General features: G+C 34.9%; 1 protein-coding gene across 21 annotated transcripts in view; it reads left to right on the top strand.

The window, feature by feature from the left end:
• LOC105482774 (collagen type XXIV alpha 1 chain) overlaps nucleotides 1-17411 on the top strand; it is a 421145-nt gene that overhangs the window by 262368 nt on the left and 141366 nt on the right. For all 21 annotated transcript variants that reach the window (XR_011617622.1, XR_011617589.1, XM_071087115.1 and 18 more), the window contains 2 exons: nucleotides 3790-3843; nucleotides 15538-15591. Coding sequence is in view for 19 of the 21 variants with exons in the window: in XM_071087115.1 (XP_070943216.1) it covers nucleotides 3790-3843; nucleotides 15538-15591 (108 nt within the window). In the remaining 2 variants the exon portion in view is untranslated. The remainder of the gene's footprint in view (nucleotides 1-3789; nucleotides 3844-15537; nucleotides 15592-17411) is intronic.

The following is a 17411-nucleotide window of genomic DNA, read 5'->3' on the forward strand; positions in this document are numbered from 1 at the left end:
TGCTTTATGTATTTTTAAATTCTATTGTAAGTTTATTCACATTTGTAATTATTATGTCTTCCTCATCAGCTGATCCTTTTTTGTTGTTAAAAAATATTCTTCTTTATCTCTGGTAATGCTTTTTACTCTTGGTAATACTATTTGTTGTGAAGTATACTTCATCTGATATTAATACTAATATAAAGTTTCTCCAGCTTTCTTAGCTTGCTGCTTACATGGCATATCTTGTTACTTAATTTACTTTCAACCTATCTGTGTCTTGATATTTAAAGTGAATATCTTATCTTATAGTTAGACCTTGCGTTTTATTCATTCTGACAATTTCTGCCTTTTAATTTGAGCATGTGTTCAATTTCAATTTAATATAATTATTGATACGTAATTGATATGGTTAGATTTGGGTCTCCCATTTAATGATCTGTTTTGTTTGTTTCCTTTTTGTTGTTATTTTTCAATGTCTTCTGTTGGCATTGAATAATTTTGAGAATTCTATTTTAATCTGTCTGTTGGATTTTTAGCTCTATTTCTTCTCATTATAATTTTCCATGGTTATTCTAGGTCAAGGGTCAGCAAACTTCTTCTGTGAAGTGCTACAAAATAAGTGTTTTATGTAAATACTTAACACAAGTGTAAGAAACTTGCCAACAATATAGGTCCATTTACTAATACTTTTTTATGCTATAATCGTTTTATGTATTACATCTACATATATTTTAAACTACACATTTGCAAAGTTATAATTTTTGCTTTAATATAAATAAAATGTTTTCATAATGTAAATGAAATACATACTTTAGAGATGTTTAATGAGAAATAATGTTTATCATTTACCCACATATTTGCCTTTTCTGATGCTGTTCATTACTTTCTGAAGATTTGTGTTTCCAAATGATGTCATTTCCCTGTAACCTATAGAACATCCTTTATATTTCTTGTAGTAAAGTCTGCTAGTACATATTTCTCTTAGGTTTTGTTTATGAAATGTCTTTATTTCTCCTTTACTTTTGAAGTACAGTTTCACCGGATATCAGATTTTAGGTTGACAGAGTCTTTTGGGGGATTCTTTTGTTTTTATTCAACTCTGTAAGGATAACTTGCCATTTTCTTTTGGCCGTTGGTATTTCTGATAAGTAGTCCACAGTTTTTTTTATATATATATATATAATTTTTTATATATATATAATTATTCCCTTGCATATAATGTATCATTATATTTTATTGGAATCAATCATATTGGAAGTCATATATTGGCTTTGCCACTTACTAGAAGTCTTGACTTTGTACAAATTACTTAACTTCTCTGGGCTTCAGTTTCCCCATTTTTGATATAGGAAATCTTTTATAGTTTTAACAAATGTTATTTATTATGTTCCTGGAACAGGCTCTAATAAATAACAACCAAAATAACCATTGTTATCCTCATGGTCATCATTATCATAGTTACTGGGTTGAAGTAATGGAGAAGGGAGTTCTAAAAAGCCTTAAAGATAATTTTTATTTTATTCCAGCTTGTGCTTTTCCGCTTTTTCCCCAATAAAAACAGAGTCCACTTAAATTATTTCGTGGCTTTGCAAAAGAGCTTTTATGCAGTATCAACAGCATTAAAAGTACATGATAAGCTTGATATTATGTCTATACATACTTTACAAAGAAAATTGGGCAGATATTATTTAAAGTTCTGAAGTTTTCTGTATATTTCAGTTGTTCTACTAGGCACAGAGAGATTCCTTATAATGATCCTATCTCTTAATTAAGGAGCCTGGAGTAAATAGGCACCATATCATTTACATGACTGAAACAGAGCTTCAACTAGATGGGAGTCCATAATTTTACATAGTTCCCTTTCCCTAGCCAGAGAAACTGAACATAGCATTAAAGATTATAACTTAGAAGACAGTGTGTTGCTAAGAACTTTGAATATTTTTACTTCTAATTTAATGTCATATTTTTATACCTTTTAGTTTTTTAAGGTAAAATGGTATTTGTGATTAGCTGTATAGTTATCAACTTTCCCAAGGTCAATAATGCAGAAGATGCAACTTACGGCTGGGCGCAGTGGCTCACGCCTGTAATCCCAGCACTTTGGGAGGCCAGGCGGGCGGATCACGAGGTCAGGAGATCGAAATCATCCTGGCTAACACGGTGAAACCCCATCTCTACTGAAAATACAAAATAAAAAAGTTAGCCAGGCGTGGTGGCGGGCGCCTGTAGTCCCAGCTACTCGGGAGGCTGAGGCAGGAGAATGGCGTGAACCCGGGATGGGGAGCTTGCAGTGAGCCGAGATCATGCCACTGCACTCCAGCATGGGCAACAGAGTGAGACTCCATCTCAAAAAAATAAATAAATAAATAAAATAAAGCAAAAAAAGAAGATGCAACTTACAAATGGGTCAAGATGTTAGGTATTGTCAGTGGTCATCAGTGCCTCGCACACAGTAAATGCTCAATAAATCTTTGACTGAGTCAGAGAAGACTCAGAATTTGGTTTAGTGTTCTATCTACTTCATATCTGAAACACTCTTTTATGGTACTACAAAGAGTGTAAAGATGGAGAAAAAAGGAAGTTACAGGTTCAGTATGGTTATTTCCAGTTATCTAGGTTCTGAGTCTCCTGTGCCTTGCCAGGGTTTAAAGACATAAATCATACTTATTAACACATCACAAGGACATTATTATTTTTTGAAAAAGGAAACTTTATATGGACATTAAAACTGTAAAGAAATTCAGATTTAAAATAATTTTGGGTAATTATTTGTCACAGTATAGGAGTGAGGATTAAATAAAAATAGGGGTAGATACAAAGAACTCCTACAACTGAAGAATAAAAAAAACAACCTGATGGAAAAATGAGCAAAGGACTTGAACAGGCATTTCTCCAAAGAAGGTATACAGATGGCCAGTAAGCACATGAAAAGATGCTCAACATCACTCGTCATTAGGGAAATGAAAATCAAACCACCATGGGATACTATTTCACAAACATTATAATGCTGTTATAAAAAAGAAAAAGAAAATATGTGTGGCCAAGGATGTGGAGGAATTGGAACCCTTGTTCATTACTGGTACAAATATAAAATAGGGGGACTGCTGTGGAAAACAGTTTGGTGGTTTGTCAAGAAGTTAAACAGAGAATTACCATATGATCTATCAGTTCCACTTCTAGGTAGATACCCAAATAATTGAAAAAAGGGACTCATGCAGATACTCGTATACCCATATTCATAGCCACATTATTCACAATAGCCAAAAGTTGAAAGTAATCCATGTTCTTTGATAGACTAATAGATAAACAAAATGTGGGATATGCATACAGTGGACCCAACCTTAAAAAGCGGAACGTTTTCACGCATGCTACAACAGGGATGAATCTTAAAGACATTATGCTAGGTAAAATAAGCCGATCACAGAAAGGCAGATATTGTATGATCTCACTGATATGAGGTACTTAGGGTATTCGAATTCATAGAGACAGAAAATAGAATGGTGGTTGCCAGGGAATAGAAAAAAGGGGTGATGGGGAGTTAGTATTTAATGGGTACAGAGTTTCAGTTTGGGAAGATGAAAAAGTTCTGGTGATGGTTACACAACAATGTGAATGTACTTAATGCCACGTAACTACATTTAAAAATGGTTAAAATAGTAAATTCACCACAAAAGAAAAAATAAATAAATAAATAGCAGTAGACAGAAAAGTTGGGTGGAAGGATCTATAGGAAAGCTAAGGTAAGGAAACTGTGTAAAACATCTTCACACAACACTTTTCCTACAAGTATTGCCTTTATTTGTCCAGGGTTTACAGGGATTGCCTGGAAGCACAGGTGACAGAGGACTTCCAGGAGAGCCAGTAAGTTTATATTTATACTTTTCTAATTGTGTTTTTCTCATAATGTACATTTACGTTTCTATTATTCCTCTGCTGTGCTGTGACTGGTATGTTTTAGAAAGCAGCATTTATCATAGACACCACAGACAAATCACATAGAATAAAAAGTAATAGTTTATCATGCCTTTCTGGTTTCATATAGTCAAATATGGTGCTGTTTTTCTGGAGCTGTTAAATCTGAGCATATTTCTGTTTTCAACAAAGAAAACTCTGTTTTATTGAATCTCAGAAATTCTCTTTCTGAATGGCTTGCTGTTCTTATAATATTACATTGCCACACATGCACAATCACACTTATGAGGCAATTTCTATAATTAGAAGACCATATAGAGAGAAGCCAAACATTTTGATGGGCCAAAATGTGCAAACATGACAGAAATGCAGTTACATCAACAGTACAAAAACTTGCATCAATACAAAAACTTATGAAATCGTTATGAAACAGTTTCAGAGTTTCCATGGAAGGTAAGTTGTGAAAAGGAAAGACCTGTCACACCTACTTTCTTACAATTTATTCTTTTTTGCCAATGAAGTCATTCTTCTGGTTAATGGTGTCAGATGTAATGTGCTATAATGTGCTTCTAAGATGTACAATACAATATAGTCTTTCAAACAACTGCATTGATTTTATCATCAGTTGACACAAAGATTTACAAGTGGCTTTTGTATAATTCATTTAGTTAGTGGCAAATGGAAAATTCTAACAGTCAAAGAGTTATTCTTACCATAACCTTTTCCTCATTTATATATTTAACCTATGATATAAGCTCTCAAAACAATAAGTAAAGATTTGACAGTATATATAGTTCTTTCCAAATAAAGAATTTTAGATATGTTGTTGATTTTTTAAGCTAAATCCTTCTTGGTTTTCTCCCTATTATGTATATCTTAACATGTCATTTCAATTCTGATATTTATCTGACCTAAAATAATGCAACTCTCTTTAGCATTATTTACTTAAGTATATCCCCTAAAAAGTCTGTAACCTGCTTGAAATCAGAGACCATTTATTTTATCTTTGTAATCCCCTTTCCTGGTATAATGTCTGGTATATATAAGTAAGTGTCAGATGGGGTTAGAAAGGAGGCAGGTGGCAAAACACGCATAGCTTTATGAGGGCTATTGCCAACATTTTTAATTTTTATCCTTAGAACAAAGGATGTTATTAAAGGTCTAGGACTAGCTTTATTATCAGATTGTTTAGTTTATTATCTGATATCTATTTTATAAATATCAGTCAAATCACAAAATGGAAGGAGCCAAGAATGGCTGGCTGTTGCAATAATACAGATAAAAATCAGCAGCACCTTTTTTATAGCAGAGAGATGAAGTGGACAGAATGATTCAAAAGGGGATAAAATCAATAGGTAATAAAGACTCTGTATGTGAAGTATAATTCTTAAATTTCTGGCTTAGTGTATTAAAGAGTTGATGATAATATTCACTGAAACAAAAAAAAAAACAGAAAAGTAGGTTTGAGAATGGAAGATTATAAATTCAGTTTAACTGTTGAATTTGAGGTGTCTTTGAGAAACATGAAGTTGGCAGTTGGATTCAGAGTAGAGGAATGCACTGAAGTTAAAAAATATTGGATTCATTGCCTATAGAAAGAGTATAGAGGTGAGAAAAGAAAAAGATCTAAGGCTGAGGCTTAAAGAGCTACAACATTTACAAAACGCTGGCAGAAAAGGTTGAAACTGCACAAGAAACTGAGAGAGTAAGAGGAAAATCAGATATGTAAGTTAGGAGTTTCAGCTATAACCATAACCCATCTTAAAATCTTCATGATAATATTAGATTCCCTTAGAAGTATGTAGGCATAAAGTAGGATAGGTAAACCACAGCCCTCAGTCCAGTTATGCTTCTGTAAATCAAATTTTATTGAAACACAGCCACAACAATTCCCTTATGTATGTATGGCTGCTTTCATACTATGACAGCAAAATTTAAAAGTTTTGACAGAGACCACATGACCCACAAGCCTAAAATACTTACTGTCTTGCCCTTGAAAAAAAAGAAATTTGCTGACCTCTGATGTAGATTTTAATCACATATGTACAGAAAGAAAATGTCTAATCAACTCAAACCTTGTAACAAATAATGTCCCTTGGTTTGTGTAGTGTACAACCTGCACAATCACCCTCAATAAGAGGAGAATGGTGACATTTGTTCATTCTCTCTTTTATCATTTTGTTCATTTATTCTTCCATTTCAGAAGACAAGTTGAAAAAAAAATCTCCTGACCTAAATAAATATAGTTAATATCTCTTAATTATTGAAAACTGCCTTTAAAGAGGGAACAAGGGGAATGCTATACTCTAAAATTTAAACTCTTCATAAGCTTCCTTTATAATATCCCCTATAAATTTTAAAATATTATTTTCTAGCTACTTTTTCTTAGATACCAGAAGTCATTTCCACTTACCTCAAAAAATAGTTAATAGGATTCTCAAGTTAACTAAAAGTGTATAATAAAACTTCACTCAGTTCCTCATTAGAGTGGCAACAGTCTTGGAAACAAAAGATAAGAGTACCCTATATCAGCATCTCAGTCAGACAAAGAGAGCAGCCAAAATAAAGCGGCAGATGAATTTCACTTACAAATATAATTGTAAAAATCTGAACGAAAAATTAAGTAAAATTTAACCATGTATATAAAGAATTATCCACCTCAGTGAAGTAAAAGGAAGAATTACAATCAAGGAAAAGTTAGTTGTTATTAAGAAATCTATTAATATATCACAGATATAATGAAAAATACAAAAACAAGTAATCTAAAATTTAGCAACTTTTTATTTTTATTTTTATTTTTATTTTTTTTCTTTTAAGACGGAGTCTCACTCTGTCACTCAGGCTACAGTGCAGTGGCGCAATCTTGGCTCACTGCAACCTCTGCCTCCCAGGTTCCATCGATTCTCTTGCCTCAGCCTCCTGAGTAGCTGGGACTACAAGTGCCTGCCACCACGCCCCACTAATTTTTCGTATTTTTAGTAGAGATGGGGTTTCACCGTGTTAGCCAGGATAGTCTTGATCTCCTGACCTTGTGATCTGCCCACCTCTGCCTCCCAAAGTGCTGGCATTACAGGTGTGAGCCACTGCATCCAGCCAGCCATTTTTGATTCTTTAAAAATCATTGCATGGGGGCCAAGCACAGTGGCTCATGCCTGTAATCCCAGCACTTTGGGAGGTCGAGGTGGATGGATCACTTGAGGTCAGGAGTTCAAGATCAGCCTGGCCAATATAGTGAAACCCCACCTCTACTAAAAATACAAAAGATTAGCCAGACATGGTGGTACACACCTGTAGTCCCAGCTACTTGAGAGGCTGAGGCAGAATTGCTTTAACCCAGGAGGCAAAGGCTGCAGTGAGCCAAGATCACACCACTGCACTCCAACCTGGGTGACAGAGTGTGACTCTATCTCAAAAAAAAAAAAAAAATTATTGTGTGTGGAGCACAATTTGGCTTCTAGCTGAATCTCCCAGTCTCCCCCCAAAAAAAGATTTAAAAATCATAGTGTGAAAGTTGTCAGAATCAAAATGGAGTCACTGATGTTAAGAAAATAAAAGAAAAATCTGACAAATAGAGGTGAAGGCCATAAAGACAGAGTTCTCATTCTTAGATGCCTGATAGCACAAACGATCACAAAAAATTGCAAAAATCACAACCTTGCCCAAAGAACATTTGCATCCATATACAAAAAATATTTCTGAAAAGACATCTGCCCAGCAACGGCCTGTCCAGCCCTGGACTGGTATCACCATTGTTGTTGATATTTATAGCCAAGGATAATCATTTCAAAACAATTATATAATCCTCATTTTTCCTTTACAAACTATTCCCTTTCTTTATCTCCCTGAATATGTGCATCGCTTACTACGACATGCATGTTCCCATTACAATGCTCTATTCCAAAATAAATACCTTATTTCTTTTAGAGAGCCTCTTTCTCTTTGTTATTTAGGTTGACAATAGTAAAGTGTTTTCTGGGTTGGGCACAGTGGCGCACACCTGTAAACCCACCACTTTGGGAGGCCAAAGCAAGTGGATCACTTGAGGTCAGGAGTTTGAGACCAGCCTGGCCAACATGGTAAAACCCCGTTTCTACTAAAAAAAAAAAAAAAAAAAAAAAAAAAAAATCAGCCAGGCATGGTGGTGGGTGCCAGTAATCCCAGCTACTCAGGAAGCTGAGGTAGGAGAATTACTTGAACCTGGGAGGCGGAGGGTGCAGTGAGCCTAGATCGTGCCACTGCACTCCAGCCTGGGTGACAGAACAAGACTCTGCCTCTAAATTAATTAATTAATTAATTAATTAATGTGTTTTCTGGTCTGAAATGTAAGGAACTTGGAAGTCATCAAAACATCCTCAAAACAAGAAAAAAGATGGACACACTGAAAGTCAACAACTCTTCTTAGATCTGTCAGAGACTTAAGGTCACAAGACAAAGTACTGCCCCCAAAATGGAGAGACAGACAGGCAAATACATAGCCCACATCTGGACAGTAGGGACACTTTAAACCATAATTAGCAAATTACTGAAGACTCAGTGTAGACCAGCTTGAGTGTTAAAAAAACTCAGAGAGGGCCTAGTCTTTGGGTGGCCCCTACGTGTTCCTGAGTTTTACGTCCTTCCGGAGCCCTAACAAGTTCTCACTTTCAAACAGAGAAGAATTCCCTCCTGCTTCCAGCAGAGGGAGAGGGATAGTAACCATTTTGAAACACACCTAGCTACAACCAGTAAACACAGCCTAACCCACAGCCAGATAATATAAAATATCACATTAAAGGCCTATTCACCTTGGTTTCATTTACATTTATATCATGTCTGGCTTTCAAAAAAAATTATAAGGCAAGATAAAAGGCAGAAACAGTCTACAGAGACAAATAAGCAGAAACAGACTCAGGGATAGCAGACATTTTGGAATTATGAAGCTGGGAATTTCAAAGTAAAAGAGAAATAAAGTCTTTCTCAAACAAAAATTTAAGGAATTTGTCACTAGTAGACCAGCAAGTAATGTTAAAAGAAGTTCTTCAGAGAGAAGAAAAGTGACATAGGTAAGAAACTCATCTAGGTAAGAAGAGTGTTAGAGAAGGAAAAAATGAAAGTAAAATAAAATATTTTTATAATTCTTAATTGATCTAACAGACAATTTGTACAAAATAATAATAGCAACAGTATTTGGTATTATATCTCATGGATAAGTCAAATGTTATAAGGAAGAAGAGGGAGGAATTGTTATAAAGTACTGGCACTACTCATGAAGTGGTATAGTGTTATATGAAAATGGACTAGATCAATGGCCATAGCACCCTGAATGTTCTTAATCTCATCTGATCTTGGATGCTAAACGGGGTCAGGACTGGTAAGTACTGGGATTGGAGATGGCCTAGGAATACCAGGTGCTGTAGGGTCTTTTTAAAAAGAAAGAAAATGGACTTAGGTTAATTGCAAATATGTATTGCAAACTCTAGAGTGTCCACTTTAAAAAGTTTTAAAAGTAGTATATTTTGTATGCTAACCCAGGAAAGAAAATGAAATCATATAAAATGCTTAATTAAAATGAGAGGCCAGAGTGGGCATGGTGGCTCATGCCTTTAATCCTAGCACTTTAGGATGCCAAGGTAGGTAGATTGCTTATGGTCAGGAGTTTGAGACAAACCTGGACAACATGGTAAAACCCCGTCTCTACCAAAACAATGCAAAAATTAGCTGGACATGGTAGGACGTGCCTGTAGTCCCAGCTACTCAGGAGGCTGAAGTGGGAGAATCACTTGAATCCGGGAGGCAGAGTTTGCAGTGCACCAAGATCATGCCACTACACTCCAGCCTGGGTGACAGAGTGAGACTCCATCTCAAAAATGAAATAAACATAAAAATAAAAAATAAAATGAGAAGCCAAAAAAATAAAAAAGAAGAAGACCAAAGAAGAAGAAGCAATAAAGAACAAAGACAACAAATGAAAACTAACAACTATGGTATATACTAGCTCAATGATATCATAGTCACTTAAATGTCAATGGTCTAAGTATACCACTTAGGAGATTGCCAAAGTGAATATGAAAGCAAGACCCAATTGTATGTTGTCTTCAGGAAATCCGTTTGAAATATGAAGGAAAGTATATCATGCTAACGTTCATCAAAGGAAAGCTGGAAATGTTTATATGTCAGAGAAAGCAGTCTTCAGAACAAGAAAAATTATCAGGGTAAAGAGAGACACGGCACAATGATAGCAGGGTCATTTCTCCAAGATGGCATAACAATACCTAATTCACCTGACAATGGAGCATCAAAATACGTGAAGCAAATGCTGAGATGATTTTCAAGGAAAAATAGATGACTCTATTATTATAGTTGGAGACAATAACACCCCTCTATCAGTAATTGAGAGACCCAGCAGGCAGAAAATTAGTCAACAGAGAGTACTGTAAGTCAACTAGGTTTAATTTACATTTATAAAATATGTTATCGAACAACAGTAGAATACACACTCTTCACAAACTGACATGGAACATTCACCAAGAGAGACCAAATTCTGGGCCATAAAACACCTTAACAAATTTAAAAGACTAGACATCATACAACGTTTGCTCTCAAACTACGGTAACAGAAAATGACTGGAGATTTCCAAAATATTTGGAGATTAAATAATACACTTTTAATAACTTATTGATCAAAAAAGGAGTTTCAGGAATAATTTAAAAATATTTTGAACTAAATGAAAATATAGTTTGTCAAAATGCTTGAGATGCAGTGCCTAGAGGGAAATTTATAGCACTGAATCAAAATAAGAGGAAAGAAGAAATACTTAAGATTAGTAATCTAAGCTTCCATCCTAGGAAACTATAAAAGAAAAGCAAATTAAATACAAAGTAAGCAGAAGAAAATAAGTAATGAAAATCAGCAGAAATCAGTGAAATTGAAAACAGGAAAACAATAGAGAACATCAGTGCGACCAAAATTAATCAACCTCAGGCCAGGCTAACCAAGGGGAAAAAAAGAGAAAATACAAATTACTAATATCAGAATATCAATATCACTACTGATATCATTAGCATTAAAATGATAATAAATGGATATTATGAGCAATTCTATTTTCACAATTTTTTTTTTCTTTTTTGAGACGGAGTCTCGCTCTGTCACCCAGGCTAGTGGTGTGATCTCAGCTCACTGCAACCTCCGCCTCCCGGGTTCAAGCGATTCTCCTGCCTCAGCCTCCTGAGTAGCTGGGATTACAGGTGCGTGCCACCATGCCTGGCTAACTTTTTTTATATTTTTAGTAGAAATGGGGTTTCACCAGGTTGGTCAGGCTGATCTCAAACTTCTGACCTTGTGATTGGCCTGCCTCAGCCTCCCAATATTTCCACAAATTTGATAACTTAAATGAAATAGACCAATTCCTTAAAAGACATATTTTACCAAAACTCACATAAACAGAAAAGGATAACCTGAATAGGTTTGATTTGACTTGATTTGATTTGATTTGATTTCCATCAATATCTTCATCAACGTGTATTGATGAAGAAACAGAATCAATCACTAATAACCCTCTGAAACAGAAAGCACTGGTCTCAGGTTATCTCATTGGTGAATTCAACTAAACATTTAAAGAACAAATGATACCAGTTATGTACAAGCTGTTCCAGAAAATAGAAACAACAGAATATTTCCTAATTATGTGAGGCCACATACGTGAGGCCATTACATGAGCATTACCCTAACAAAAAAACCAGACAAACATATCACAAGAAAAGAAAACTATAGACCAATATTATTCATGAACATAGATGTAAAATCCTCAACAAAATATTAGCAAATTGAATCAAACAATGTATAAACAGAATTATGCATCATAAACAAGTGTAATTTTTTCCAGGTTTACAAGACTGGTTTAACAGTAGAATGTCAGTTAATGTAATCCACCACCTCAACAGGCTAAATAAGAAAATATGATATGAAAAGATGCAGGAAAATCATTTGAAAAAATCTAACAACCATTCATGATAAAAAAAAAAAAACTCTCAAACCTGAAATAAAGGGGCACTTCCTCAGCTTTTTGAAAAACATATTTAAAAAAAAATCTTATAGCCAATATTATACTTACTGGTGAGAAAACTAGATACTTTTAAGAGCAAGGGAATAAGGAAAACATGTTTCTCCTTTGTTAAATTTTAACTCCTATTCAGCATTGTCCTGGAAGTCCTAGCTAGTGCAATAAGAAAAGAAAATAAAAAGTATACAAATTGGGAAAGAAGAAATAAAACTGTCTTCCTTTGTAGATGGCATGGCTGTCTGTGTGAAAAATCTTCAAGAACTTATTTTTTAAATTCCCTAAACTAATAAGCAGTTATAATGAGATTGTAGCATAACAGGGTATAAGTTAATATACTAAAATCAATTGCTTTTCTATATTACCAGCAATGAGTAATTGGAATTTAAAATGAAAAACACGATATCATTTACATTAGCACCAAAAAAGAGAGAAAGAAATAGGTATAAATCTAACAAAATATATGTAAGATCTGTATGAGGAAAACCTTGATCAAAGAAATTAAATGGAAGGATATTTCATGGTCATAGGTAGAAGGACTCAATATTGTTAAGATATTAGTTCTTCACAAATTGATCTATCAATTCAATGCAGTTCTAATCAAAATCCAAGCAAGGTACATTGTATATATTAACAGATTCTAAAGTTTCTATGGAAAGGCAAAAGACCCAGAATAGCCAATACAATATTGAAAAACAAAGTTGGAGAACTGACACTGACTTCAAGATTTACTGTAAAACTACAGTAATCAAGGCAGTGTAATATTGGCAAAAGAATAGACAAGTACAATTGACCCTTGAACAACATGGGTTTGAACTGCAAAGATCCTCTTATTTGTGGATTTTCTTCCACTTCTGCTACCCCTGAGACAGCAAGAACAACCCCTCCTCTTCTTCCACCTCCTCAGCCTACTCAGCATGGAGACAATGAGGATGAAGATCTTGATGATGCTCTACTTCCACTTAAGAATACAGTATTCTTTATTCTAGCTTACTTTAAAACTACAGTATATAATATACATATAAAATATGTGTATATGTGTATATGTATAATACACATATAAAATATCTGTTAAACACCTGCTTATGTTATTAGCAAGGCATCCAGTCAATAGTAGGCTATAAACGGTTACATTTTTGGGGAGTTGAAAGTTGTACTCAGATTTTTAACTGTGCAGGAGGTTGGCACTGTAACCCTTATGTTGGTTTAAATTTCAACTGTAGTTCATTGGAACAGAATGGTGAACCCAGAAATAGAACACAGATACACTCTTTGTTCTACACAATATACACAGTATATAGTCACAAATAAAGTCAAGTGATCTGTGACAAAGGAGCAAAGACAATACAATGGATAGTCTTTTCAACAAATTATGCTGGAACAAATAGATACCCACATGCAAAACATGAATCTAGATGCAGATCTTATACCTCATACACACACACACACACACACACACACACACACACACACACACACACCCTCAAAATGAATCATAGACTTACATGTAAAAAACAAAACCATCAAACTCCTAAAATATAAACATAGAAGAAAATCGATGTGACCTGAGGTTTCTTGGTGAGTTTTTATCTACATCCCCAAAAGCACAACCCATGAAAGAAAAAATTGATAAGTTGGACTTCATTAACATCTTTTTAAATCTGCCTTAAAAAAACACTGTTAAGAGAATGAAGAGACAGTCCACAGACTGGGAGAAAACATTTTCAAAACATATATCTGATAAAAGACTTGTATCTAAAATACAGAAAAAAACATTTAAAAGTCAACAATTTTCTTTAAACACCAGTTAAAATGTTGGCAAAAGATCTGAACAGACACCACACCAAAGAAGATATAGAAATAGTATAGAAGCATGTAAAAATATGCTCAAGATCATATGTCATTAAAGAATTGCAAATTAAAACAATAATGACATACCTCTATACACCTGCTAGAATGACTAAAATCTAAAACTTTGATGATGCCAAAGGTTGGCAAGGATGTGGAACAACAGGAGCTCTCATTCATTGCTAGTGGGAATGCAAAATGGTCCAGCCACTTTGGAAGACAGTTTTTTACAAAGGTAGGCATACTCTTACCATATGATCCGGTGATCATGCTCCTTAATGTTCACCCAAATGAATTGAAAACTTATGTCCGCACAAAAACCTGTACAAGAATGTTTATAGCAGCTTTATTTATAGGTGCAAAAAATTTGAAGCAACCAGTATGAATCAATATGTCTGCTATAATTGGACCATGTTCCCCCAAAAATTCGTTTGTTGAAATCCCAGTCCCCAAGGTAATGGTATTATAGGGCAGGATCTTTGGGGTGCTGTGCCCTCATTATTGGGATTAGTGCCTTTATAAAAGAGGCATGCAAGAGCCAGCTTGCCCCTTCTAACATGTGAGGACACAACTAGAAGGCACCATCTATGAAGCAGAAAGTGGGCCTTCACCAGACACTGAATCTGCCAGCACCTTTATCTTGGACTTTCCAGCCTCCAAAACTGTGGGAAATAAATTTCTGTGGTTTATAAGCCATTAATGTATACTATTTTGTTATAGAATCCTCAGTTAACTAAAACAATGTCCAATGAATAAATGGATAAACAAACTGTGGTATACCCATACAATGGAATATTATTCAGCATTAAAAATAAATGAGCTATCAAGCCACAAAAATTTACAAAGGAAACTTAAATGCGTACTACTAAGTTGAAGTCAGTATGAAAAGGTTACATGCTGTATGATTCCAACTGTATGACATTCTTGAGGGGTAAAACTACACAATCAGTAAAAAAAGATCATATATTTACATCTTTAAGATGCAAATTTCTTTGTCACATATTTGCTAGGAATTTTAAGTAGATGAATGACTATCACATACATTAAATAAGATACCTTGTCAAAATGCTTAGCACAATATATGATACTTATGAGGTGCTTAATATTGAATGAATGAGTGAATTAGAGAATAAAAGAATGAATGCCACTCTTTTCTTTGTAATACAAGCATAGCTTAGTAAATTTATTTTAAAAACACGTGAGGCTGGGCGCGGTGGCTCACGCCTGTAATCCCAGCACTTTGGGAGGCTGAGGCAGGTGGATCACCTGAGGTCAGGAGTTCGTGACCAGCCTGGCCAACATAGTGAAACCCCATCTCTACTACAAATATGAAAATTAGCCGAGCGTGGTGGCAGTTGCCTGTAATCCCAGCTACTTGAGAGGCTGAAGCAGGAGAATTGCTTGACCCTGGGAGGCGGAGGTTGCAGTGAGTGGAGACTGCGCCACTGCGCTCCAGCTGGGCAACAAGAGTGAAACTCAGTCTCAAAAAAAAAAGAAACAAAAACACATGCGTGCGCGCACGCGCACACACACACACACACACACACACACGAATCAACTAAAGATATAATTTTGTCTATACAGAGTAAAGTAATATGTTGATAAATGTATTATGTATTTATACAATTATGTATTATGTATTTACATAATTATGTATTATGTAAATATGTATTCTATTATAAAACCCATATCCAGATGCATACATTTACTGACCCAGAGTAAACTTTTATTCTCATATCTTACATTTTATTTTAATATAGGGCCTGCGAGGACTGCAAGGTGATGTTGGACCTCCTGGAGAAATGGGCATTGAGGTAAATTTTTCGTGGCTCGTTCTTGTTCATAAATATTCTACTTTTTGTAAGGCTCTAGGGTAAAATTAATAATTAGATATATATTATGAGGAATACTTCCATAGTATTGTTTCATATTCAGAAAAAAGCCTAAAATTCCATTAAAAGCAGAGATGATTATTATATGTCTAATTTTATACATATGAAGTTCTCCTCTAATAATTACCTCATTGAGATGACAGAACACAAAGTAGATAGAGCTTTCCCTTCACTGATTTAAAGTTGACTTGAAAACCTTTCATTCTAAAATATTATATGCCCTGTATAGGAGAATACTGAGACATTACCCAATTTAGGATATATTTTGGAATTATAAGCCAAATTTGTTATAAATATCCAATTCTTTTATTTCCATTGTTTGTAACTTTAGTACTAAATAAATCAAACATTTTATTTAATGTTTGATTTATTTAGCTGTTGTGAAACTGCTCCCTTGGCTGCTGTGAAACTGCTCTGTCTTGATTTGCCACTTCACCTTCTCATTAGCCTTTCTGAGTCTTGACATGAAGTTGCCCTTTTACTTCCTTGGCTTAGTGATCATGTTATTACAGTGACTGTAATTACCAATTTTACTCTGATAGATCTCAACTTGGTAGCTGTATTTTATACCTCTCTCCTCAGATTCAATTATTGATTTCCTGTTATCTTTTTAAACATCCGCCTAGATATCCCACAGTCATCTACAATTCAAAATATCTAAACCAAATCCATTACTTTCCCACTGTTCTTCCTCTGTTTAATTCCCATCTCAATGAAAGATATCCCTTATACCCAATAACCCAAAACAGAGAGTCATCCTAGACTCCTTCTTCTACCTAATCCTCTCTAATCAGTGACCATTTCCTTTTGAATAGGCCTCCTCCTGCCCATTCTTCTTAAATCTACCCTTTCCTCTTTATCCCTATTGCCAGTGCACTGTCCCCTACACTCTCATGCCATGTCTCCTCTAACTCCTATAATTCCATCATCTACTTGTTGCCAGTTTATCTTTCTTATATCATTCATTTCTTTTAAATTTTTCAAGAGTTCTCATGGCCTTTAGGATAAAATGCCCATTTCTTAACATGGTAAATAATGGTTTACATGACTTAATTTCTGCAGACCTGTTCACCTGTGTCCCCAATAAAACTCTTCTCCTCCCTAAAGGGAAGGGAGGGGCACACGTAGCATGCTCACAAATAAGGTAAATGTTCTTGGAGACAAAAATAGTTGTAACATCAGCAATAGTAGGAACTTTAGGCCTGGAAATAGCCAGAGGTTGCAAGAACTTGTATGTTCTCAAAGTAAAGAAAACTGAAAGCTTCCCAACAAAAATGGACCCACCATGAAAGAAGGCTGGAAAAGAAGGTGTGTGTATGTGTGTGTGTGTGTGTGTGTCTGTCTGTCTGTCTGTCTGTGTCTTCTATAACGTGAATAAATTTATCTCTTATTTGCATGATATTTTTATGAAACCAACAAAGAAAAATGAATTTTTAAAGTAAGTAGATTCCTGAAGGCACTACAGAAAGGGAAAGGAAGAACAAATCGCTTTGGATGAAGTTTAAAGGATGACAGAGAGGATTAGAAGAAATGGATCTTGAAAGTCCTAATTTTAGATGAAGTTGTCTTTACATTTGAACTATTAAATGGTGTCAGAAAGTATCTGTACTTATGCTATGAAGTTGATAAAGGGACAGCAATTATGCCCTTTTGGACACAGGTATCTCACCCTTGAGTTCAGTGTTACCACCATCTTCTCATGAGATTGCTGTTGCCTTTGTAATGTGTCAAATTATTCTCTT

The sequence above is a fragment of the Macaca nemestrina genome, chromosome 1 (assembly GCF_043159975.1).
Source record: "Macaca nemestrina isolate mMacNem1 chromosome 1, mMacNem.hap1, whole genome shotgun sequence".
Taxonomy (NCBI): Eukaryota; Metazoa; Chordata; class Mammalia; order Primates; family Cercopithecidae; genus Macaca; species Macaca nemestrina.